The 23,271-nt window shown below is 57.6% G+C and overlaps 1 protein-coding gene across 8 annotated transcripts in view; it reads left to right on the plus strand.

The window, feature by feature from the left end:
- The window catches only part of SOX13 (SRY-box transcription factor 13), a 41,049-nt gene extending 19,422 nt beyond the window's left edge, over positions 1 to 21,627 (plus strand). For 3 of the 8 annotated variants that reach the window (XM_014739492.3, XM_070266442.1, XM_070266438.1), the window contains exons 2-14: positions 9,784 to 9,982; positions 11,182 to 11,293; positions 11,377 to 11,463; positions 12,797 to 12,969; positions 13,405 to 13,473; positions 13,825 to 13,939; positions 16,233 to 16,318; positions 16,551 to 16,707; positions 17,124 to 17,233; positions 17,387 to 17,483; positions 17,721 to 17,864; positions 18,921 to 19,137; positions 19,805 to 21,627. In XM_014739492.3, coding sequence (XP_014594978.1) covers positions 9,785 to 9,982; positions 11,182 to 11,293; positions 11,377 to 11,463; positions 12,797 to 12,969; positions 13,405 to 13,473; positions 13,825 to 13,939; positions 16,233 to 16,318; positions 16,551 to 16,707; positions 17,124 to 17,233; positions 17,387 to 17,483; positions 17,721 to 17,864; positions 18,921 to 19,137; positions 19,805 to 20,081 — 1,842 coding nt within the window. In that variant the 5' untranslated portion in view covers position 9,784 and the 3' untranslated portion in view covers positions 20,082 to 21,627. Of the gene's footprint in view, positions 1 to 4,095; positions 4,462 to 9,783; positions 9,983 to 11,181; positions 11,294 to 11,376; positions 11,464 to 12,796; positions 12,970 to 13,404; positions 13,474 to 13,824; positions 13,940 to 16,232; positions 16,319 to 16,550; positions 16,708 to 17,123; positions 17,234 to 17,386; positions 17,484 to 17,720; positions 17,865 to 18,920; positions 19,138 to 19,804 lie in introns of those variants that run through there. The other 5 variants (XM_070266443.1, XM_070266444.1, XM_070266440.1 and 2 more) reach the window with 3 other exon arrangements.
- The last annotated feature ends 1,644 nt before the right edge of the window (positions 21,628 to 23,271 follow it).

Raw genomic sequence — 23,271 nt, forward strand, 5'->3', positions numbered from 1 at the left:
AAAAGGAGCCAAAGCCAAGAAAAAACAACCTCCCATAAATAAAGGGGACCATGAAAATAACAAAAAGAAAGAAGAAATTTTGCTTTTGCGGCAGGCTCGGCTGCCGATGGGGTAGATAATGGGAGAGGAAACACGGCCTCTGCGGAGAAAAGGAACGGAACACTTTGTTCGCTGGAAGAATGAATGCTGCCTGAGCAAGAGCTGCTGAATTGGGGTTTCCGATGAGCGAGCTTGTCGTGGGGGAGGTGGCGGTGATTAGACTCACACAAGGCCTGGGGGGCCTCCCACCCAGAACCCCTGGGGTGGAGACGGGCAGGCGGTGGGGGAAGCAGCAGACCTGAGCGGGTGCCCAGAGGTAAGGCCACTGTGCCCGGGGCCCGCCCATGGGCCCGGCTGCCATGACTGCCGGGCTGCCCATCACCTTGTTTCTCCATTGTCTGCTGCTGCTGCTGCTGCGGAGCTGGAGGCCTGGACCCCTCTGGAAGCCCCCAGACCTCCTCTCAAGGTGTATCTTTTGTAGAGCCTTAGGGAGGTACATCCCAGGGAGGAGAGGATGAGGCCAAGTTTATATGCTGATTATCTGCATGCTCACCTTCTGGGGTCAAGGCTGTGTTCCTGTCAACACTGACTGATGGCCTTCTTGGTGACTGGCATTTACTGACTGCTCTTTCTTTCTTCTGTCACCTACCCATGTCAATCGCAGACCCATTTCCCCTGCCTCTGCGGTGGGCAGCTGAGGCAGGAAGAGGAGAGGAACTAGAGAAAGAGTCAGATACCTTTCCTGGGCCCTCGGGATCCCCGGATATAGCGTGGAGGTGCCCGCTTTGAGAGGGGGCTATGGGATCACATGTGTGGAGGCCGATATTTGGAATGCCTTTAATAAGAAGGGTCTTGGAAACATATCCTGGGTCTGGGGCTGAGTGCTCTGGCTGGTGGAGGTTCCCTGGAAGCACATTCATTCATTCATTCAACCACAATAATACCAAGTGCCAATCTGCTTTGTGCCCAGCGTTGTGTGTATTATATACAATACTTACTAATTCTCCAGCAACCACGAGACAGAGGCATCGTTAACCCCCGTTACAGATGGAGAATCTGAGGTGTAGAGAGGTTGGTCTCAGGCCTTCTGTGGGTGCCTCCTGGGAGCAGTGTGGGGTCCAGTGACTGCTCCCCCACCCTCCAGCTCTACATCCTGATGAAAATGCGCATCGCAGCTGCTCTGCATGCCGCTCTACCTATATTCCCTTGTTTACTCCTTGCAAGCACACTGTTGGGTATTTGTTACTAGTCCCATTTGTAGATAACGGAAGCTGTAGGCTGAGAGGATTGAATAAGTTGGCCTATCCATGCTGCTTGCAAGAGGGGTGCCGGGGTGTGAACCAACTGCATGTGTCTCCAGAGCCTCCGTGTCACCATGCACCATGACAGCTCAGTCCACATGGCTTAGACTTGTCATCAAGCAGAAGCCAAATGCTGCCCAGCCCACCCCAGCATGGTAGGAGGACCATCTGGCACAAATGAGGTGTCATCCAGCTGCTGAGTACAACAGGCTGTTTTCAGGCTGTTCCCACTGTCCTTTTCCCCTCTGTGGTCATCCCTCTAGTCTCCTTCCTGTCCCCTCTGGGATTGGCAGGGGACTGCAGGGGTGAAGAGAGCACCACTTTACCCTCCTGGGCTCTGGAGTGCGGAGTGCGAGAGTTCTGCAGAGCTTCTGTGTCATCAGCCCGGGGAGGGAAGGTGCAGTGGCTTGGCCAGATAAGCAGGGGTGCTGAGTATGTGGGGTTTCCTTGGCAAATTCGATCCTTTCGCACCATGTGGGGCCCGAGTGCCTGACTCAGGTGTCGGCACCGGCCAGGGGAGATTCCAGGCTGATGGGGACACTGACAGAAATGCAGACAACCTAAGCAGGTTGTGAGACAGCGTCAAAGAGAGGGAGACCTACAGTGAGCGGATGGAGAAGACACTCTCGTGTCCTTTGGCCGTGGGGTTTCTGTGGGTTTGGCCATGCAGAGGTGGGGAGGTGGGAGGAGGGTTCAGGAAGCAAACCTTCTTTTTTCTCTTTACAAATTTCACATTCAGTCCTCTCAATAATTCTATGATAGTGATTATTTGTTCCATTAGGGATGGAGACACTGGAACTTCCCCATGGTCCCACAGTGGTATGTGGTGGAGCTGGGCTTCACTCACACCTAGGTGCCAACAAGGCCTGTCTCTTGTAGCCATGCCAGGATGCTCCCTGCAGTGCTGGAGGGTCACACCCAGCTGCCTGCCTCCTGGAGAGCCGGACATGCCCGGCCTGCTGGGGAGGAAGGCAGGGCGGTTGTCCTGCTCCCCGGGGCTCTGGGGTGGGGGGAAGAGACATCCTTCCTGCTTTAGGTCGCTTCTCCTCTGAATGTATATTCCATGCCAGATTCTTTAAGTGTATGCTGCCTTCTAGTCACAGAGCAGGCATCGGAATCTCCATTTTGCACAAGGGAACTAAGGTTCTGAGACGTCACGTCTTCCCCCCAAGTACCCAAAGTGGCCTTGGTTTCTTTGGTCTCATTCTTCCTTGGCTGTGACTCAAGTTGAGAGCAACTAGAATCGTGTAAGCAGTGAAGTCAGTGGCGGATCTGTCTTTGCTGGACTGGATCCTGCAGTCTGGCGTGGAAGGACAGTGGCCAGGGCATCAGCCAGCACATGGCTAGACGTGGCTGTGGCAGCAGTGAGGCCTGGCTTCAGATGCCACCTCCACGGGGCCTGGGCAGACGGGGAAGTGAGTGGGGAGCCCTCGCTCAGGGCGTGCACCCCAGCGAGTGCTCTGTCGTGCGTGCTTTTTGCCTCCCCTTCCTTTGGTCAATGTTCAGGGCTATCCCGAAAGGGAGGCCAGTCAGTCAGCTGCAGCAGTCCCATTTCTGCTGTGCACTGGCCCTGGGCCGCACCCCGCTCCCACAGAGGACCAGACACATTCCCCTGTCCAGGGCATAGGCTCGGACAGGCCACTGGGAGACAAGGACAGGGCCTGCAGCTGCGTGGGAGGGGCCAGAGACAGCATCAGGCCCTGCAGGCGGGAAGGCCCCCAGAGAAGGGACTCCCAGAGACCCTGTTACCTCTTCCCAGTTTTACTCAGGCTGGTAGAGCAGGCACAAGTGCCCCTGGGAGCCCCCCAGCACTCCAGCTGTGCCTTCGGTCTTTTCCTGGGCTCCCCCTGGGCTAGGAGAAGACTCAGTGTCTCAGAGGCCTGACACCCGGACGGGGCAGTGGATGGGACACCACAGCTGCAGTCTCTCCCCAGCTTCTTCGGTCCTGTGTGCCCTTGAGCTGGGGGTCAGCTGTGCCAGAGGTGGGGGGAGGGGGAGCTGCCTGTTTTTGCAGGAGTGCGGAGTTCACAGAGACTCTGGCTGGCTGGTGGTGGCCACTCTACCAGATGAATACCATCGTGGCCAGCCTGGGAACAGCCCAGGGACTAGGGGTGTTGGCTGTGGCCTCTCCCTGAGCTTGGCTAGACCAGACTGGGCCACACCCAGGGTCTGATACCCACCAAGGCCCACAGAGGCCAGAGAGGGTGAGGGGGCCTCTCAGGAAAGCTTTGTCCCCAGCCTGCAGCCAGCCCAGCTCCCAGCTCTGAGTAAACATCAGAGATAGGATCGGGCGTAGCCAGGAAGGGTGGTAGGGTGCGGCCTGGGAGAAGAATGGCAGGATGTGGCACGGGCACCGGTGGGGCATCCACGCCTCAGGCCATTGTGTAGGGCTGCCCGAGGCTCTGACTCTCTTGGGCTTTGAGAGGAAGTGCCATTCCCCTGGGACGCAGGCCCAGCCCCAGCCCTGCCGCGAGGGTCTCTCCCTGGAGATGCCCCTTGTCTCCACCCGCTCAGGGCCAGCTTGGGAGTGGGAGCCTGCAGTCGAGGGGTTTGCTGGGTGCCCAGTGGGGAAGTGTGGTCATTGGCCCTCCTCAAGGGTCTGCTGTCTGTTTAGGCTGTCTTCCTGTACCCCTGAGTCTGAGTCACTGTCATGCTCCGATGACTGGAGTTGATCTCTGTCTTTATCTGCATCTCGACATTTTGGCTGGGGGGGCTGTCTTGTGGAGGGGGAAGGGCTGCGAGTGAACACTCCTTTGATGCCAGTCCAGCTGGGCTGGTTGTTGGCCGACTGGGAGAGGAAGTGGCTGGTGATTTGTTTTGGGTAGAAAGGGGCTCGGTGTGTGTGCGCCTGTGGTGGGTGGGGGTCTGAGGGGCTGGGAGAGGGTTGGTTTGGGGCTGAGGAAAGGGAAAGGATCACGCCTGCAGTCTACCTTGTTGCCTAGAAGCCATGCTCTGAGCCACTGGGCCTCTGGAGGGCAGGTGCCTCTCCATGCCTCATCCTGGGCGCTGGATTCAGGGGCCCTGGGGCCTCACAGGCTCCGAGACTCCAGGCTCCACAGCATCAGGGTGAGGCTGGCCGGAGCCCTCACTCCCAGGGGCCTTCGTCTCTTAGGATGCTCAGGTACGATACGGCTGGGGAGAGGGAAGGCAACAGAGGGCCTGTGGGGTGGGTGCCCAAGAAGGGAAGGGGGGCAGTGCAGGGCTGCTGTCCCGTGTCCCAGCTTGTTGAAGTTCCTCTGACTCTGAAGTCCTGAAACAGTACTGCCCAAATAAGCCATGTGAACTTGGCCTCTCTGGGCCTCAGTTTCTCTATTTATAAAATATGAGTAAGGCTGGGGGAGAGGGAGGAGGTCAGGTACACAGGAGCACTTCCATGTGAGTGGGAGGCCAGTGGAGTGTCCTGTGGCTGGTGGCCTGTGACCAGGACCCAGGTGGGAACTAGGGGAGCCCAGTGATTCATATCTCCCAGGCACCCAGGGTCTTTGGCTTCTGGGCATCTGGGGAGAGGGGAGGTTGTGGCTGCTGACCTTAAAACCTCCTGAGCGGGGCCCGCCCAGTGGCACAGTGGTTAAGTGCACACATTCCGCTTTGGCTGACTGGGGTTTGCCCATTCGGATCCTGGGTGTGGACACGGCACCGCTTGGCAAGCCGTGCTGTGGCAGGCGTCCCACATATAAAGTAGAGGAAGATGGGCACGGATGTTAGCTCAGGGCCAGTCTTCCTCAGAAAAAAGAGGAGGATTGGCAGATGTTAGCTCAGGGCTAATCTTCCTCAGGAAAAAAAAAAAAAAGACTTTAAAAGAAAAAAACAACCTCCTGAGCAACCACATGGACTACTGAGGCATGGAGGATGCTTTTTAAGGAAGGGGTAAGGGAATTCGAGGGGCTTTTAGCCTCTGGAAAAGAAGAGACTTAAGGGAACACTCCAACAGGGTCTTTAAATCTGAGAAGTATGGAAACTGTTTCTTACCTGTCCCGTGGTCAAAATGAAGGAGGCCTTGCTTTGCTGCTGGGGGATTTAGGTCACTCGTAGGAAGAGCTGAGACGCGAGGAAGAGGCGGCTGAGAATAACTGGGTGTGGAGGTAGGGGTGCGGGCAGCAAGGGCAGAGAGCAGCATCCTCCTGATAAAGATGAGGACCGTAGCTGTCACTTCTCCTGCGCTAGGGCTGCCTGTGCTCTGCTGCTGAGCTGTAGGCCACTCTGACCTAGGATACTCTCTGACCACTGCACGATTATTTATTGAGTGCCTCCGATGCTCCAGGCACGGTGCTAGTCCCCGGGCTACAGGGATGAGCACAAACAGGTATATCTTCACAGTGCCCTGGTGGGGTTGGGTGGGTTCTCAGGCGAGTCAGAAATAAATAGGGCATGTAAGGTGTCATTACCAACTGTGATAAGGACTTTGAAGGCCAAGTTTTGGGTGCCATGAGAAAGTAAAACAGGCATATCTTACAGGCTCTGGTGTGTTACTGGAAGGTTCACCCCTTCATTTTGGGTTTTCTTATTCCCAGTCTACTGAGGAAACGGATTCAGAGAGGTTAAGTCACTTGCTCAGGACTGCATAGTGATTAATTGGGCAGAGTTGGGATTCCAATGTACCCAGGTCTGTCTGACCCCAGATACTTTTCTCTCAGCCGCCTGGCTCTGGGATCATCCTGGGCTATATGACAACTTAATAGCTGCTCATCCTGTATAATGTAATCTTCCTGGCCGCCTGTGAGATATGGGTTATGATCCCGATTATACGGAGGAGGAGAGAGAGGCCCAAGGCCACACAAGTCAGCTGGTGGCAGGCCAGGAATTTGGACCCAGGTTGGTGAACTCAAAAGCCTTGTTTTCCAGACTCTGTTCTAGTGACCCTCCCCTCCCCCAGGTGCCCTCGTTTTACGGGCAGAGCCTGCAGAGGGGAAGCCACCTGTGCAGGGACCGTCAGCGGCCGAGTGACAGAGCAGGGCTTCATGTTCAGTTCACCACGTGCCGCTTTTGCTCTGCACCCTGCGGACACAGGCGGGATGGTTAGGGGCAGACCTGGCACTGATGCTCTTCAGAGAAGCTTCCTCTCTGTGGGCCTCGAGGCTTCAGGAGGGCAGGGAGAGGAGCAGGGCTCAGGGCAGGCGACACGGAGGAAAGCAGGTGCCCAAGGGCCTCTCCCCCAAGGGTGAGACCCAGAGAGCGCATCAGGCCTGTGCTGTTGCTTCTCCATTTACAAAGGGGTCCTACCCGGAGCCCGTGAGGTGCCGGCAGCGGGCCAGCCGCCTGGGGCGGAGGCCTGTCTGGGCAGCAGGGTCTGGCAGGCTGATCTGGCGGATGGCATGCCCTGGGAGCAGGCTGACACCTCCAAACCAGCCGGGCTGGTCACCAGGGGCCCTTTTCTTTGTTTCCAGGCCCTGTGCCAGAGGCGAGGACGAGCCACTGGGCGCCCCAGGCGGCAGGCTCCCCACTGTAAAGATAATCCCCAGTGTCCGACTGGAGGTACTGGAGAGGTGGGGGTAGAAAAAGCCATTGAAGCTCAGAGGGAGATGTCCTCATGCAGGGCTGCCCAACAGAAACAGAATGCGAGCCACATGAGTAATTTAAAATTTTCTAGTGGTTAGGTTAAGAAGTGTAAAAAGAAACAGGTGAAATTAATTTTTTTTTCTTTTGAGGAAGGTTGGCCCTGAGCTAACATCCGTGCCTATCTTCCTCTGCTTTATACGTGGGCCTCCGCCACAGCGTGTCCTGATGAGCAGTGTGTAGGTCCGCCCCGGATCCGAACCCTGAACTCCCGGCCGCCAAAGAGGAGCACGTGAACTTAACCACTAGCCTCCGGCTGGCCCTTTAACAATATATTTTATTTAACCAAAGTATCTAAAATATAATTTCCTCAATAGCTAATTATTAATGAGCTATCTCACATTCAGTGTTCGCACCGGGCCTTCGAACCCTGGTGTTTCACACCGGCGTGTTCACAGGTCTGGCGCTGCCAGGCGGCCGGGGTATCAGGGCGGTGGTCCCTCCTCGCTCCCGCCCGGTCGCGCCTGCAGGCCTTCGCGACCGCTGCGGCCTCGGGCAGCATCCCGCGCTGGGGGCCGCGTCGGGCGCTGGGGGCCGCATCCCGCTCTGGGGGCCGCGTCCCGCGCTGGGGGCCGCGTCGGGCGCTGGGGGCCGCATCCCGCGCTGGGGGCCGCATCCCTCTCTGGGGGCCACATCCCGCTCTGGGGGCCGCATCCCGCGCTGGGGGCTGCGTCGGGCGCTGGGGGGCGCGGGCCGCGGCGCAGCGGGAGGCGAGGCGCCGCCGTGGGAGCGGGGAGGCCGCGGGCCGGGCGGCGGGGCAGGGGCTCAGGCCGAGCCTGCGGCGGGCGGCGGGCGTGGGCGTGGGCGCGGCGGCGGGGCCGGAGCCCGCGGGCCGCCTCGTCCGCCTGTCAGGCTTCCTCCGGCTTTATTGCCTTTGTCCACCACCCTATTGTCTGGTTTCCTTTTGTCCCCCTTTCAGCGCTGCTGCCTTTTATTTTCCAGCCAGCCTGGTTGTTTTCATTTCTTTTGTCTGAAGTTCCTGAGAGGAAGGTTTTATTTTCAGCGGTTTGATTAATTCACAGCTTGAGCCCGGGGTGGGTTTGTTATGTAACTGCTGCCCTCAGCTTCAGGATAACGCCCCTCCCGACGCCCTGCTCCAGCCCGCGCCCCGCCCTGCGCCCGGATGGGCGGAGCCGCCGCTTCCCGGACGCTCTCCGGGCCCTGGGTGGTGGGGGGCCGCGCCGGCTGGGCGGGGCGCTCTGCTTTTCTCAGGGCAGGTGTTCTTAGGGGCAGGAATGGCCCTCTCTGCTCGCTCTGCAGTGCCCTCTCCTGGGCCCCGCGCCAGCGCCCAGGGCACCTGCCCTCGGAAAGTGGCAGGAGAGTCGAGTCTGGTCAGATCTGTAGGATGGGATCAAATCAAATCCATCTTAATCACCTATGATGCTCTCAGTTATTTACTGTGAAGTACTGTCCATGTGCCCTGTGGTAGATGGCACAGTGTTATTCATTATACGTTACGAGAAACATTTTATTCTAACATACAAATACAGCACCTGCAATTTAATTTAAGGGGATTTACTATATCTGATTTTTGCCTTACACCCCTCTCTTAAAAATTTAGTGCCCCCCCAATTTTTTAAAAATTTTATTTAACAATGCTTTTCAAACTAGTGTGTATCAGAAACACTTGGAGAGCTTGTTAAAACAGATCCTTGGCTCCACCCACAGAGATTCGGATTTGTGGGTGACTCAGGACGTTGCCCCTCAAACAAGCCCCCAGGCGGTGCTGAGGCTGCGGGTCCTCATGCCGCCTCCCAACCAGCAGTGGTGGAACCAGGCCCCACAGTGTTCTAAGCACCATGTAAAGATCAGTTCACAGCCCTCGCGACCGTGCACTTCACAGATGAGCAAACTGAGGTTTGGAAGCTTAAGTGACTTGCCCAAGGTCACTCTGTAGCCATCGAGTAGCTGAGGCAGGACCCATGCATACTTGGAACCTGCTGTGTCCCCCCATGGGCTTGTCTCAGTGACTTTGGAGGGTGAGCAGGTGAGCTGTGGGCATGTGCTGCCCTGGCCCTGAGCCTGGCACGGCCACCGAACGCTCGTGACTGCAGCTCCTCAAGGTGTCCAGGCGGTGGTGTGACAGGAGTGGCGGCAGTGATGGGAGCAGTGCATGCAGAGTCTCTGCTTATCCCAGGGATTGCAAATGCTCCCAGGGGCCAAATTCTACAGGAGAGACTCTAGCTAGATAGGAGAAAATATTTTTCTTAAAACCACTCATCTCTCAATTTATTTATTTTCCCATTTTTGGTAGATATAAAATGGATATAAGAATACATGGGTATAAGAAATCATTCACTTTTATCTTCTCTACTATAAGAAAAACGATAAATGTGTTATATAGGGTAGTTGATACTTGGTTTCCCTTTTGGGGAGTGGTAGGGAGTAGTGGAGAGCAGGAAAATTGGCCTGTCCATAAGGAGTAACTGCTACTCAGTTCCAGCCAGTGGATGCCACAGACCAACTTTAAGAGAAGTTCAAATCCAGACTTTTATGTGATATCTCTCAGTTTTAAGTTTTGGTAACTAATTACAAATATGTATTTATACAAACATACACAGACACATACGTGTAGATATAATCTTGGCTTTGTAGGGCTCAGAAACAGCCAGTTGACAATCTCTGGCCTCCTTAGGTGAACCCATCAACCCACTAGTCCCAACCCTCCAACAGGCAGGTGTGCCAAAGGTTGGGCCTAGTCTTCTCTGGACCCTCCAATTTAAGAAAAAAAAAAAAAAAGGGGCAGGACGATTTTTTCTGCTTTTCACAGTGGGGTTCCAAATGGAGGCTCACATTTTGCATGAGCGTGCCTTTTGGGGCTGGGGGCATGGTGGAGTCGCTGGCTCTGGGGCTCGGGACTCGCCTCACTCACCCACCCCTCTTCCCTCAGAATGTCCATGAGGAGCCCCGGCTCTGCGCAGCTGGCCCTGGATGGCGTTGGCACCATGGTGAATTGTACTGTCAAGTCAGAGGGGAAGAAGGAGCCCTGCCAGGAGGCCCCCCAGGGCTTGGCCACTGCAGCTGAACCCCACCCTGGAGACCCAGCCCGGGCCCCCCAGGATGGTGCTGACCCCCAAGCTCCAGCCCAGGTGCCTAACACTTTCCCAGGGGCTCCTGGGTCAGTGTCCCCACCCTGCCTCTGTGCCCCACACCCATGTGCCATCCCTGGCCTGTGCGCTAGCAGGCACCCACCCCCCAGCTGGGCAGAGGGGCAGGCAGAAATGTTCATTTCTGGGACAAGACTTAGGTGACTGGGGAGGGGCTGCCAAGTTCAGTCTGGTGCTGGGAGCCAGGCCACCTGTCCACGCAGGACATGGACTCAGTCAGCTGAGAGTAACTGCTCACCCTGTGTGACTCAGTCCTTACCCCCGAGGACTAGTTGGAGAGAGAGGATGTACATGCTCAAAGTTTCGCTTAAAGGTAAATACCAGCCTTTTCATTTAATTTAAGAAAATCAGCCTTATTACCCAGGCCAGAATCAAATCTCTGTTAAAGACAGTACAGCTCCTCGTCCTTCAGTGAAGGAGGCGAGCTACCTGAGCAATAAGGATTCTTGCAGCTCTTAAAAACTCTATGATTCCATGCAAGAGATATAAAAAGGGAGTATACAATTAAAAGCCAAATGAGTGCAAATGAGAGTTTTAGGGCTCTGAGAAGGGATGCAGCCTGGAGTGTGTGGGAGGAGGTTAGGAGGTTGGGTGGTGATCAGAGAAGACTTCCTGGAGGAGGAGGGCCTCAAGCGGGGTCTTAAAGAATGGAGCAGACTCAGATGAAAAGAGGAGAGGGGATGGTGTCTTAAGGAGGGCTGAGGTGGTGGCCCTGGGAATAACCAACCGCCTGGCTGGAGCGGTGGGTGTCTGCAATGGAGTGGTAATTAATCTATGGCTGTTGGCCCCTGACTCTGTGGTGGCAGACCTCATTTATGTGCATTAACTCTTTTGATCCCAGCAACAACCCCATGACAGGGAGGAGGGAGGTGTTAGTGTGTCCATTTCCAGCAGAGGGAAGTCAGGGTCAGACACGGTCAGGGACTCACGTGAGTCCAGCACCTTGTGAGTCTCTGAGCCTGGGCTGGAATGCAGCTCTCTCGTCTTCAAACCTTTTGTTCTTTTCACTCTATCAAGCAAAGGTGGGGAGGTGGGGAGGTGGGGAGGTGGGGAGGCAGGGCCCTCCTGGGGGCCGGGCGGACTCTGAGATTCCCTCAGGGTGCACAGCTCTGGGCATTCAGCCCCCTGTAGTCTGCTCCTCTTCTCTTGGCGGTGACAGTGACATTCAGCATGTCTTATAGGACTGCAGCTCCCCGGAGAGCAATGGGTCCCCAGAACCCAAGAGGCCAGGAGGCTCTGAGGCTGCTTCTGGAAGCCAGGAGAAGCTGGACTTCAACCGAAATTTAAAAGAAGGTACAATATCTACCCTGGTGAGAGGTAGGGTCCCGGGCGGGAGGCGTGAGGATGGCTGCTCCCCATCCCTCATCCTCTTCTAGTTGTACCAGCCATCGAGAAGCTGCTCTCCAGTGACTGGAAGGAGAAGTTTCTGGGAAGGAGCTCTGTGGAAACCAAAGATGTCAAAGGTGAGGGCCCCTGGGCTGGGCGGGAGGGATGTGTGAGCCCTTCCCCTTTTCTGGCCTGGCCATGCAGTCTGGGCCTGTGGGGCAGTTGCGGGGGCTCCTGGCGCCCTATCCCTGGCCTGCACCACTCTGCCTCCTGCCTGGCCCTGGAGGTCAGCACCATCCCTCACCTGGGCCTCTGCGTTGGGTCTGGCTCACTCCCATGCAGGCAAGGCCTGGCAGGCAGGGATCAGATCCCATGAGTGTGGGTTTCGGCTCCACCTCTTACCAGGGACCCTTGTGACCTCGAGCATCCTTGACACTTGCCAGATCCACCTACAAAGTGAGCCGAACGTTCCCTCTCACTGCTGAAAGTTAATTCTAGGCACGGAGTGAATGAGAAGTGCTGGAGGCTCCTGCTTGACCTCTTCAGAGTGGTCATCTTCCCAGTGCGGCCACACCACAGAGGGGACCGTAAGACAGTGCGGATGCCCCAGCCCCACCCTGCCTGCTGAATGAGAGCCCCAGAAGATGCCCCCTCTGTACTGAACGTAGTGAAGTGATTAAGAACACATTTAATACAGATGTTTCCAACAAGCTACTTGCAAGATGCATTCAGCATGCTGTTACTTCAGGGAATGGAAATGATACTCTTTCTTTAGTGCATGGAGTGAAATGTTTAAAAACACCGCTTATAAGATGGAGGCCTGGGCAGCTGTATTTTTCAGAGGCTGCCTGAGTGATTCTAATGCGGTGGTCTGTGGCTTGGCGTGTAGGAGCACACCCCCACATCTGCCGTTGGCTGCACTGGGGGGCAGGGAAGCCGTGACGTTTGTTGGTTGAGGACTGTGTGCCAGATCTGGACTAAGAGCTTATGTGCATTCTCTCTAACCCTCACAGCAGCCCTGTGAAGTGACGATTATTGTGCTCATTTAGAGATTAAAGAGCAGATGACTTGGTAACTGGCCCACCAGCTCCCAGGCGGGGTGGGCTGAATGGGGAATTTGAACCCAGATCTGTCTTGCTCCAAAGCCTGAGCGTGTCCCGCTGGGCCCCTCCTGTGGGATGGCCCTCCACCCTGACCCTGTGGCACCGGGCACTCAAGGCGGTCCAAGAGTTGGGCCAGGGCTGAGAGGCCTCACCCCCAGCATTTCCAGGGGCTGGAATTGGCAGCTAATGGTGGGGAACTTCTAGAGCCTAATTCAGGTGAGGAGTCCCCTCCATGGCCAGGCTCATGTCCCGGTCACCTGTCGCTGAGCCCCTAACAGGGCCTGGGGCACAGCAGTTGCTCAGTACGTGTCAGAAGGATGCACAGATGAACAAACAAATGGTCAGTGGTGCTGCTTCCCTGGAGCAGGGACCCAGGAGAGCCTGGCAGAGAAGGAGCTGCAGCTTCTGGTCATGATCCACCAACTGTCCACCCTGCGGGACCAGCTCCTGACGGCCCACTCAGAGCAGAAGAACATGGCCGCCATGCTTTTTGAGAAGCAGCAGCAGCAGATGGAGCTGGCCCGGCAGCAGCAGGAGCAGGTGGGCCTGGCCCGGCGTCGCGCTCTTTCCAGGGGAAGGGCCTGTCAGGGCCCAGAGAGGAGCGCCTTGGGAGCAGGCTGAGCCTGGGGCGGGTGCGGGAGGGGCGGTGGGCAGGGGCTGTAGGATTCCCACCTCTGGCTCTTCCTAAGCCCTGTTGGGGGGACAGGGGGTAGCGGGGTGCTGAGGGGCTCCAAGTAAGAGCAGCTGGCTGCTTCCTGCCCAACCTCCATCCCTGGGCTCTGAGGGAAGGGCGAGCTGCCCTCAAAAAGAGAGTCAGTCCTGAAGGTTGGCTGTTCCGCTGCTTCCCCGCCCAGCTCCCCTGCATGGTGGCTACCGCAGAAGGCAGGGTGTGCTTGGGGCTGCGAAGGCTCTGTGGGAGTGGGGTCCTGGGGCCTAATGCCTGTGGCCCCTTTGCCAACTCTTTCCCTCTGCCAGATCGCTAAGCAGCAGCAACAGCTAATTCAGCAGCAGCATAAGATCAACCTCCTGCAGCAGCAGATCCAGGTAAAGGCGTGGGAGAGCGGGAGGTGGAGGGGTTGCCACCAGCCTGGAGAGGCGCTGGGGACAGGGAGGGACAGGGGAGTCACTCAGGCATGACCCTCAGGAGGCGGGCTCATTTCTGCTCTAGGCCCTACCCCTGTCTTCTTCCCCTGTGTCAAGGGAGGGGCCTTCCTACCCAGCCAGGGCTTGAGGGTGGGTAGACAGTGGCGTGGAGTCAGCTGGATCTTCTGAAGACTGTCCCTGCCCAGGCCCTGTACTTCTCATCTCTGCCTTCACCCTCTGTGTCCAGGGCTGACCACAGCTGGGCAGCTGCTTGGGCCCCCAGGAACTCACATAGGATTTCTCTGCCCTCAGCAGATCAACATGCCTTATGTCATGATCCCGGCCTTCCCCCCGAGCCACCAACCTCTGCCTGTCAGCCCTGACTCGCAGCTGGCTTTGCCCATTCAGCCCATCCCCTGCAAACCAGGTGAGTGTGGGAGGGCCCCCGGCTGAGGCCTCCTGCGGGCAGGGCGGGGGCCCAGCGCTGCTCTCACCCAGTAATTTGCAGGTGGCCTTTCTGGGCCTCAGTTTTGGAGCTGTCCCGTGGAAGAATCATCCCTTCTCTCTGGACCTCACTGGGAGAATGAAAAGTGGTTTTCACATTGAAAACCATGAAGTGCTTTCCAGACATGAGCGGATGTAGCCAATCTAGGTCTGATCTCCCCAGCTCCGGGGCATTTCCTGTACCAGAATATTAATATCTTGAATGTTAACTGAGCATTATACATCTCCCAAATTCACACTCTTGTTCTTGGCCTGACCATGCCACTCTTGCCTTCTGCCCCGTCACTGAAATTCAGTGACCACCGACTGAGTGCCAACCCCATGTCAGACACTGTGGAGTTGTCAGGCAGCCACAGGGGTGATGAAATGTGGACTTTGAGCTCAAGGAATTTAGTGTGTGGAGGGAAAAGCAGGATACCAATGACCGAGGAGTCTGGGAAGGCTTCCTGAGGAGGTTGCATTTGACTGGGGCCTGGGGGAGTGGACTTGTGAGGGTGAAGCCAGGAGCCGGGGTGGCAGGCCGGGAGAGGGCTCCCGCCTGAGGCAGGGAGCTGCGCGGGGCGCTGGGGTGAGGGGAGCACATGACAGGGCTGTGGGCTGCGGCTGGGAGGGCGGGTGGGACTGGGTGTGGGGCTGGGGATTATTTGGTAGCATGTGGGACACCGTGACATTTGAGTGGAGGATGTGTTGTCACGCTGATGGGGCTTACAGGATGGGGGGCCAGCTGGAGGCCGGACTGGGTGGGGCTGTTGAGGTGCTTCTAGTGATGGTGACAGCTTGCGCTAGGACTGTGACGGCGGGCCGGAGGCAGATATGGGATTACTGGCCATGATCATTGATTCACTGGGCAGGGCAGAGATGCTGTCCATAATTTCCCCAGAAGGGGCAGCAGCCTTTAAGTCAACCCCCTCAGGTCCACTCTCCCTTTCCACGCACGAGAAGGCAGGGGAAATGCCCCTGGGTGAGCTCCTGTGGGTCCACCACTGAGGCCTGTGGGCTGTGGGCACAGTTCATGGGTCAGCCCCACTGACCCTAGGGTGGGAGAAGGAGAAACACAGAGGAAGTTTCCAGGTGGGGGATAGGGGATGAGGACCACACAGGACGAGACGGACAGACTGGGAATGGGGGAGGGGGGAGGGCCTGGGGGGAGGACAGGGCACCTGGACCAAACCATTGCAGCTCCAGAGCTGCAGGGGTGGGGAGGGCAGGGCCAGGGGTGGCGAGGAGGCACGTGCTTTCTGGACAGGGGAGGCAGGAGGTGTAAGCGGTGGAAGACCTGGACTGCTTCATTTGCTCCAGGATCCTAGCCAGCAGGTGGCCTGCAGGCTGCCCCTTCCCGAAGCTGAGTGAACAGCGCCTCCCCCCAGCTCACAAGCCTTAGATGGTGCTGCCTACAGCGTGGAGTCCAGACTCCTGAGCTCAGCCTACATGGGCCTTGGAGCCCACCTGGCCCCCCAGTACTCCACTACTCCATGCCCGCCTGCAGGCACTAGCTCATGTCCTGCCTCCCCCTGGAAGGCTGCTCCAGTCACCCCAGATGGAACAGAGTTCTCTGGCATGCGACCCACACAGCCCATATCACCACAGCCATGGGGTTAGTGATTTGTATCCATGGCTTCTCTCTCCACTTGCACTGTCAACTCCTCTGTGCTGCCTGTCGAGGGAGAGTGAGGTAGGCTAGGTAGAATAGAGAGAGGGCCATGTCCAGGGGAAAGGATGGGCTGTGGAGTCCAGAGGACCCGGATTAAAATTTCAGTGCTCCCATTTATGAACTATGTGCAACCCATTTAAGGTCTCCAGGTCTCAGTTTCTTTATCTGTAAAATGGGTTGATGTATTGATTGCCCATTATATGCTGCTCACTAGGGGCTATTGTGAGATAATGCACATCAGACGGGCGACACACAGGTAGCTGCTTTTGTACCCTGCACGTAGTAGGTACAAGCTATAGGCATCGGTAGAATGAGTGGGGTGCTGTTCTTACTTCACCATTGGCTGGAACTCCAGGGCCTGTGGGGGGGTGGCAGGAGCGTGCAGGGCACCGGGCGAGGGCACAGGAAGCCCTCAGCCGCGTTCCGGGCTGGGGAAGGCCGAGGCGGAAGCCGGCTGGGCCAGCTCGGAGCCTCTGTCCACTTGGTGCTGCAGGGGCCTCGTCAAGCAGGGCGTCTGCTGTTCTGTGCTCATCCAGGACTTTTCTCCTTGCCGCCTTTCCCACAGTGGAGTATCCGCTGCAGCTGCTGCACAGCCCCCCCGCCCAGGTGGTGAAGAGGCCTGGGACCATGGCCGCCCACCACCCACTGCAGGTACTGCCCACTCACTGGCCGGGGCTCCCTCCCTCGCATACAAGGGCTGGCTGCCCACTGCGGGGGCTGTGGGGCCTGTTCTTGTTCACCTGCTCCTTCTGTCTCTTCTTTCCCTCTCTGTCTCCTTGTCTGTTCTGGGTATTCTTGTCTCTCTGTCACCATATGTCCCCTCCGTCCCTCTATGGGGGTCTCTTTGGCATCTCTCACCCTCTGACCTCTGGGTCTCCCTCAGGAGCCCTCCCAGCCCCTGAACCTCACAGCCAAGCCCAAGGCCCCCGAGCTGCCCAACACCTCCAGCTCCCCGAGCCTGAAAATGAGCAACTGTGGACCCCCCAGCCATGGGGCCCCCACACGGGACCTGCAGTCCAGCCCCCCAAGTCTGCCTCTGGGTAAGCTTTCTATCTCCCGCACTTGTCCATCGGCCCTCTTCTCAGGGGGAGCCAGGGGGCATGACGGGACCTGGGACATGTCCCTTCCCTCCAGGTCACAGTCTAACAGGGGCTTAGACTTGCTGTCTTCGGCCCCTTTCAGTTTCAGCATCCAGTCTCAGGAGATCCCCGCCCTCCTCTCCCCGCTGTGTCTGTCTGGGCACCCTGGCCTGGGGTATTCAGGCCCCCGGGCCGCACAATTTCGGGGACACTATTCTCGTTTCCAGTATATTGGCGCCGCACCACAGCTGATGTCAGTGGCGCCGCCTTGGGGATGTGCAGGGTAACAGCCCTGGGAGGGCAAGAGGCAGCACCACCCCAGGAGTGCAATTGGGCATGACCCCGACCTCCCTTTCTCTTCCTCCCCCCTCTCATAGGCTTTCTTGGTGAAGGGGATGCTGTCACCAAAGCCATCCAGGATGCTCGACAGCTGCTGCACGGCCACAGCGGGGCCTTAGAGAGCTCTCCTAGCACCCCTTTCCGCAAGGTACAGGTCCCCGCTGCCCTGCACTTGGGAGCAGGGAAGACACAGTAGCCAGAGGTGGAAGGCACAGAGTCTGAGGCCACCAGAGGGAGGGGTGGGGAGGGCCGTGGGGTGACACAGGGGGGCTGATGTGCAGGTTGCCCCTGTCAACCCCAGGACCTCATCAGCCTGGACACGTCCCCAGCCAAGGAACGGCTTGAGGAGAGCTGTGTGCATCCTCTGGAGGAAGCCATGCTGGGCTGCGATGTGGACGGTGAGGGCTCTGGGTACTGGGCTGACGGGCAGGAGGGCCCACCTCTGCTTCCCCCAGGGCCAGGGTGGTCAGGTTGCATCTCTTTCCAACCCCTTCTCTCCCTTTCTGTGTGTCTCTACCCTTTCTGTCCTGGGCTCCTGGCCCCTCTGGGAGCCTCCCAGCACCCCCTAGCGGTCAAGCAGGGGATGTTTCTTTCTGCCAGCCCTGGAGGACTCTCTTTGCCACCCCTGCCCCCAGGCTCCCGCCACTTCCCAGAGTCCCGGAACAGCAGCCACATCAAGAGGCCCATGAACGCCTTTATGGTGTGGGCCAAGGATGAGCGGAGGAAGATCCTGCAGGCTTTCCCGGACATGCACAACTCCAGCATCAGCAAGATCCTGGGTGAGTGCCGGCAGGGCTCCAGCAGGACCTGCGGCAGGGGCCAGCTGGCTCTCCTCGGCCTGGCTGGGTGATGCTCACACCATGCTGAACTCCAGCGGACTCTGTTGGGGTGCGAGAGTCAGGCGGGACATGGGGCAGCTGGGTCCGGCACTGTGGCAGGCTCTTCTGCCGCCACCCATGCCCTGGAATTTAAGGAGGAAGTGTGTGCGTGGGCGCCGCATTCTTTAGCCCCCTCATCTCTCCCTAACCTGTTCCACTGTTGCCCAGACCATGGAGCTGGCTCCAGCAGGAGACAGGAGAAGAGACTGGTGTTCTTGGGCTGTCAGTAGAAAGGTTTCTTAAATTATACGTCTTGTGGCCGGCCCGGTGGCACAGCGGTTAAGTTTGCACGTTCCTCTTTTTGGTGGCCCGGGGTTCGCTGGTTCGGACCCGGGTGTGGACATGGCACCGCTTGGCAAAAGCCATGCTGTGGTAGGCGTCCCACATAGAAAGTAGAGGAAGATGGGCACGGATGTTAGCTCAGGGCCAGTCTTCCTCAGCAAAAAAGAAGACTGGCAGTAGTTAGCTCAGGGCTAATCTTCCTCAAAAAAAAAAAAAATTATATGTCTTGATTGGAGGCTGAGGAGAGCTGTGGGACAGGGCAGCTGGGGTGGAACAGGGCAGTTGCCTCAGCACTGAGGCTCCTCCGGTGTCTATGCAGGTCCCTTGTCAACTGAGGCTCCAGTGTTTGTCCTGAGCAGGGAGCCTGTCTGCACTGTTGGGGGCCTGGGGTGGCTGCCCTTTGGTTTATGCAAATCATGCAGCCCAGAGACCTCCCAGGAGCTGCTGGGTCATTTGGGATGTGAGTGGGTGCTGTGTCTTCAGCTGGCAGTTGGATACCCATATCCGTGCCATCTCCATTCACCTGCCCAGCATCTAAGGAGCACCCACACTGGGCCAGGGCCTTGCTGGGTGCTTGCACTATACCCGCGGACCAAAATCTTCTGGGGGCCTCCAGGGGGTGGGGGGTGGTCGGCAGGGCCGAGCACTGAGCGTCTGCCCCGGGGGCTGGACCAGGCTCCCGCTGGAAGTCCATGACCAACCAGGAGAAGCAGCCCTACTACGAGGAGCAGGCACGGCTGAGCCGGCAGCACCTGGAGAAGTACCCCGACTACAAGTACAAGCCGCGGCCCAAGCGCACCTGCATCGTGGAGGGCAAGAGGCTGCGGGTGGGCGAGTACAAGGCCTTGATGCGGACCCGGCGCCAGGATGCCCGCCAGAGCTACGCGCCCCTGTGAGCAGGCCTGCCCCAGGCAGCTGAGCCTGTGTGCGCGCGTGTGTGTGTGCAGCTCTTGTGAGTGGCTGGGTGTTAGCATTTGGCTTGACTGTGTGTGTGAGTCCAGGGGTGCTTAGTGTGTGTGTGTGCACAGGTGTGTGTGGGCGTTATCTGGGGGTGGCTGGGCCTGCATGCATGACTGCAGGGGTGACTATGACCATGGTGGCTTGGGATGTAGATTCGTGACTGAGTGCCTGTGGGGGACTGGTGTGTACCTGGAGAAACGTGCCTGTGGATCGCATTTCTGGCAAATTCAATAAAAATTCACGGCACTAAACATCCAGGTACTTACCATGCAGAGGATTCCTGACTGGACCACAGCAAGCACCTGGGATGCCTTTAAACAGGAAACTCCCCGGGCATTTAAAATAGACGATTTCCACAAACTGCATTCACACACGGTCCTCCAGGAGTATCTGTGGAGCCAACCATGGCCCTGGGACTGATGTGTGGGGGCTGTAGTTGACAGTTAATTTGCTTCAGAAGGCAGAACAGGGGGCGGAGTGTGTGTGTCTGGGAGCTAAAGGAGTGTGGGTGAGAGGGCACACCCTGAGGGGCCCGGAGTGGGGCTGGGCTGGGGTCAAAGTGAGGCTGCCTCCTTAACCTGCCCCTTGTCTTCCTGCAGCCCGCAGGCTGGCCAGGTGCACGGGAGCTCCTCAGATGCCGTGTACCCTCGGGTAGCAGGCATGCCGCTGGCACAGCCCCTGGTGGAGCACTATGTGCCCCGGAGCCTGGACCCAAACATGCCTGTCATCGTCAACACCTGCAGCCTCAGGGAGGAGGGTGAGGGCGCGGAGGACAGGCACTCCGCAGCCGATGGTGAGATGTTCCGGTACAGCGAGGAGGAGGACTCGGAGGGCGAGGAGAAGAGCGACGGCGAGTTGGTGGTGCTCACAGACTGATCCCGGTGGGGGCCTGGTCCTCCTCCCTGGGGAAGACCAGCCCCAAGCTGATGGGCAGAGCTGGCCCACCTGGACTTTGTTGGTACTTGGACTTGGGCCCGCCTGGGAGATGGGCAGAGCTGTGCACCTGCAGATACTTTCCTAAGAGGCCCTGCCCAGCACACCTGTGGGCACAGCTGAGGAGCTGCTGGCTGAGGTGGGCAGGGCCTCGTGGTGGTGATGGGCTGAGCTCCTTGGTCCTTGGGGCTCATGGCCAGGGGACACTGTATGACCCTCCCCTCCTGCAGGTCTACGCACCCCGGGGTATGGCAGCTACAGACCTGTCCCCCTGGGGCCACATGCTTTGTTCCATTCTTGTCCTGGATGGACCAGCCACCGTGGGACCAGCACCCCGACACATAGCACCCCCAGATCCCTCCCCAAGCACCAGGCTCACTTTGTACTTTGTGCAAAAAGCTCTGGCTGTCCCTCACTGGCTTTATCTTCACCAAGCCTGTTGTGCCTCTGGCTGCTGTGAGCGTGTGTGTGTACACACGTGTATGTTTTCCTGTGTTCATTTCTTGCACGAGATATTTATTGAGTGCCCGCTGCGTGCAGGCACTGTTGCTGAGTTCCTGTGGGGGTGTCTCTTGATGCCACTCTTGCTTCTCTGGGGGCCTCTTTTCTGTGCTTCTCTTTGTCCCCAAATTACTACCTCTTTGTCAGTCTGGGTGTCTCAGGTTCTGTGCGTCCTTGAGTGCATTTCTGTCTGGCCTTGTCTCCCTGCGGGGCCCTGTTTCTGTCCCTCTCCCTTCCTTGGTGTCTGCCCTGCCCCTGTGACGCCTGCTCGTCACTCTGGATCTCTGTAGGCCCCTGCTCTGCCCCTGGGCCCACAGCGCCCTGACCGCCCCGCCCCCGACTCCCTCCTGACCCTGCCAGTTGGTTCCCATGGAGCCATTTTTAGTTCCAAGCAGCATGGGAATGTGCTTGCCTCCAAGGGGCTCTGTCCTGGTGCCCCAGCCCCTGGTCCCAACCAAGTGTCAGGAGAGGGGTCAGGAAGACTGATGGTTAGTGACAGAGCCTGGAGAGCAGGGTTCCCATGGCAGCTGGTCTCCGTTCCTCCCTCGTGAGCGGGGGGGAGGGCTCCCCGTTCTTGGAGGGGTCGGTGAGGGGACAGAGGCTCCACACTGCTCCTCCCCCCTCCCCCCCCCAATCTGCACTCTAGAGTTGTCTCAGCGCCTGAGCACCTTCACCCGTTATTTCCCTAAGAAAATCAAGCCCCACTGGCCCCTGACTCCACAGATCCACAACAGCCCTCAGGTCAGGGTGAGAAGGAACCCCAAATCCCACAGGGGCAGATGTGGCGTCTGTGTCCACCCCCTCCCCTTCCCCCCCCAGCCCAACTTCTCTTCTGGCTGTTTCTTTTTTTATGACTGTAAACATAGATAGTGCTTTATTTTGTTAATAATAAGATAATGATGAGTAACTTAACCAACACATTTCTCCTGTTTACACCTGGGGAGTTTTTTGTTTCCTGCTGGCGTAATAAAGACAGACCATTTCAGAATCTGGCCCTACTGTGGGGGGAGGGGGAGTCTGCGCCAGACCGGCAACAGGGCACCCCCCCCACCCCCCCACCCCAGGCAGCTCCAGGGAGCCTCAGGCTGGGCCTGGGGAGGAAAGGAGACCCCTGCCTCGCCCCACCTCGCGGAGGTGAGCCAGACCCCATGAGAGTGCTTACTGGGTCCTACAAAAGTCAGTGGTGGGCTCCCCCCAGAACTAGCCACATGGCCTGGGGGGGAGGTGTCACATTTCCTGTTTGACCTCATCTCAAAACGAGGAGGTTAAGCCCTATCCATGGTTTTATCCTCTTTTAGAGAAGGAGCCCTTTGAGAAGCTAATGAAAGCTATGGACCCTCATCCTGAAAAGGGCTCACATGGACACCCTGAGCCCATTTATGAGCCCCCAGGATACAGATTAATAAGCAGGGTCTCTAATGATGTGCTTCTGGGCTCTATCTGTGACCTCACGCTTTGAATGAGGATCACACTAGGAAAAATTAGACCTGAAAGGACTAGATGTCAGACTGATACGCCCAAAATGCCTAGACTTGGATTGGATTAATAGGGGCTTGTGTTCACAACAAAGGAGGTGATGGACCAGTGTACACCACACAGTCCTGGTCCCAGGTGCATCATGCCAGTCCTAGCCCCCTCAACAGAAAAGGCCATTGTCATAGTGGAGGGGCCCAGAGGCAGGCACCCTGCACAGAAGAGGACTGGAGGGAGGCTAGTGGACATGTCCTTGGAAGAATGGTCAAAGGGCTAGGGATGTTTAGTCCAGAAAAGAGGAAACTAGGGTAGGACAAAAAGGACAAGATGGCTTACTTCAAAGCTGGCAGGTGGGCAGCGTATAGCTATTCTGTGTAGCTCATGAGGTAGACCTTGGCCTTGAGGAGTCTCCAGGGTCAATATTTTTGGCTTAACATAAACAACTTTTTGACAAAGATTTTAAAAGTGGTAGTGAACTTCCCAACACAGGAAGTATCCAAGCAGAAGCTCTTAAATGCTGGAAGAGATTTCTAAATTGGAGACGGTGGTGGTGAGGGTAGGTGGGGAGAGGGTGGTTGATTCCAGGGCCACCAACTTGGGAGTGAAGACCCTCTAAGAATTAGGGTCCCAGCCTTTTGTCCAGGGAGCGTCCCGGCTGCTGGCCTTTGCTGGTTTTCCCAGCGCAGCCTCACAGAGCTTTGGGCACATCTCCTTTGCCCTCCCCACCCAGGTCTCCGCGGGGCCAAGCGGCCGCCCCCAGCCTCCCCGGCCCCTTGAGAAAGATGCCGGCTGCCTTGGGAGGGGAGCCCGGCGGCCGCAGACTGCCCTCTAGTGGTCACATAGGAGGTTGCTCATTTCAACTTCTGTCCACTCCCCCACCCTCCACTCCCCACCACTCTGCCCCCCACTGTGTCCCAAACCAAATCGGGGCAGTGTGGTTGGGAAACTCCCAGAAAGGCTCACCCCCACCCGCTCCCGTCCTGACTTCCTCTCATTTCCCTATGCCCGGTCCTCTGGCCTCGGAGCAGCCACATGCCCTGCAGCCTCAGCATGGGAAGAGCCCTCCACAGGGACCTGTGGCAGGTGTCCTGGAGCCCCATGCCCTGCCCCAGGAGAGGCAGGGTGGCTCAAGTGGGTTGTGAGGCACAACAGTGTCCTG

The sequence above is a fragment of the Equus caballus genome, chromosome 5 (assembly GCF_041296265.1).
Source record: "Equus caballus isolate H_3958 breed thoroughbred chromosome 5, TB-T2T, whole genome shotgun sequence".
Classification (NCBI taxonomy): domain Eukaryota; kingdom Metazoa; phylum Chordata; class Mammalia; order Perissodactyla; family Equidae; genus Equus; species Equus caballus.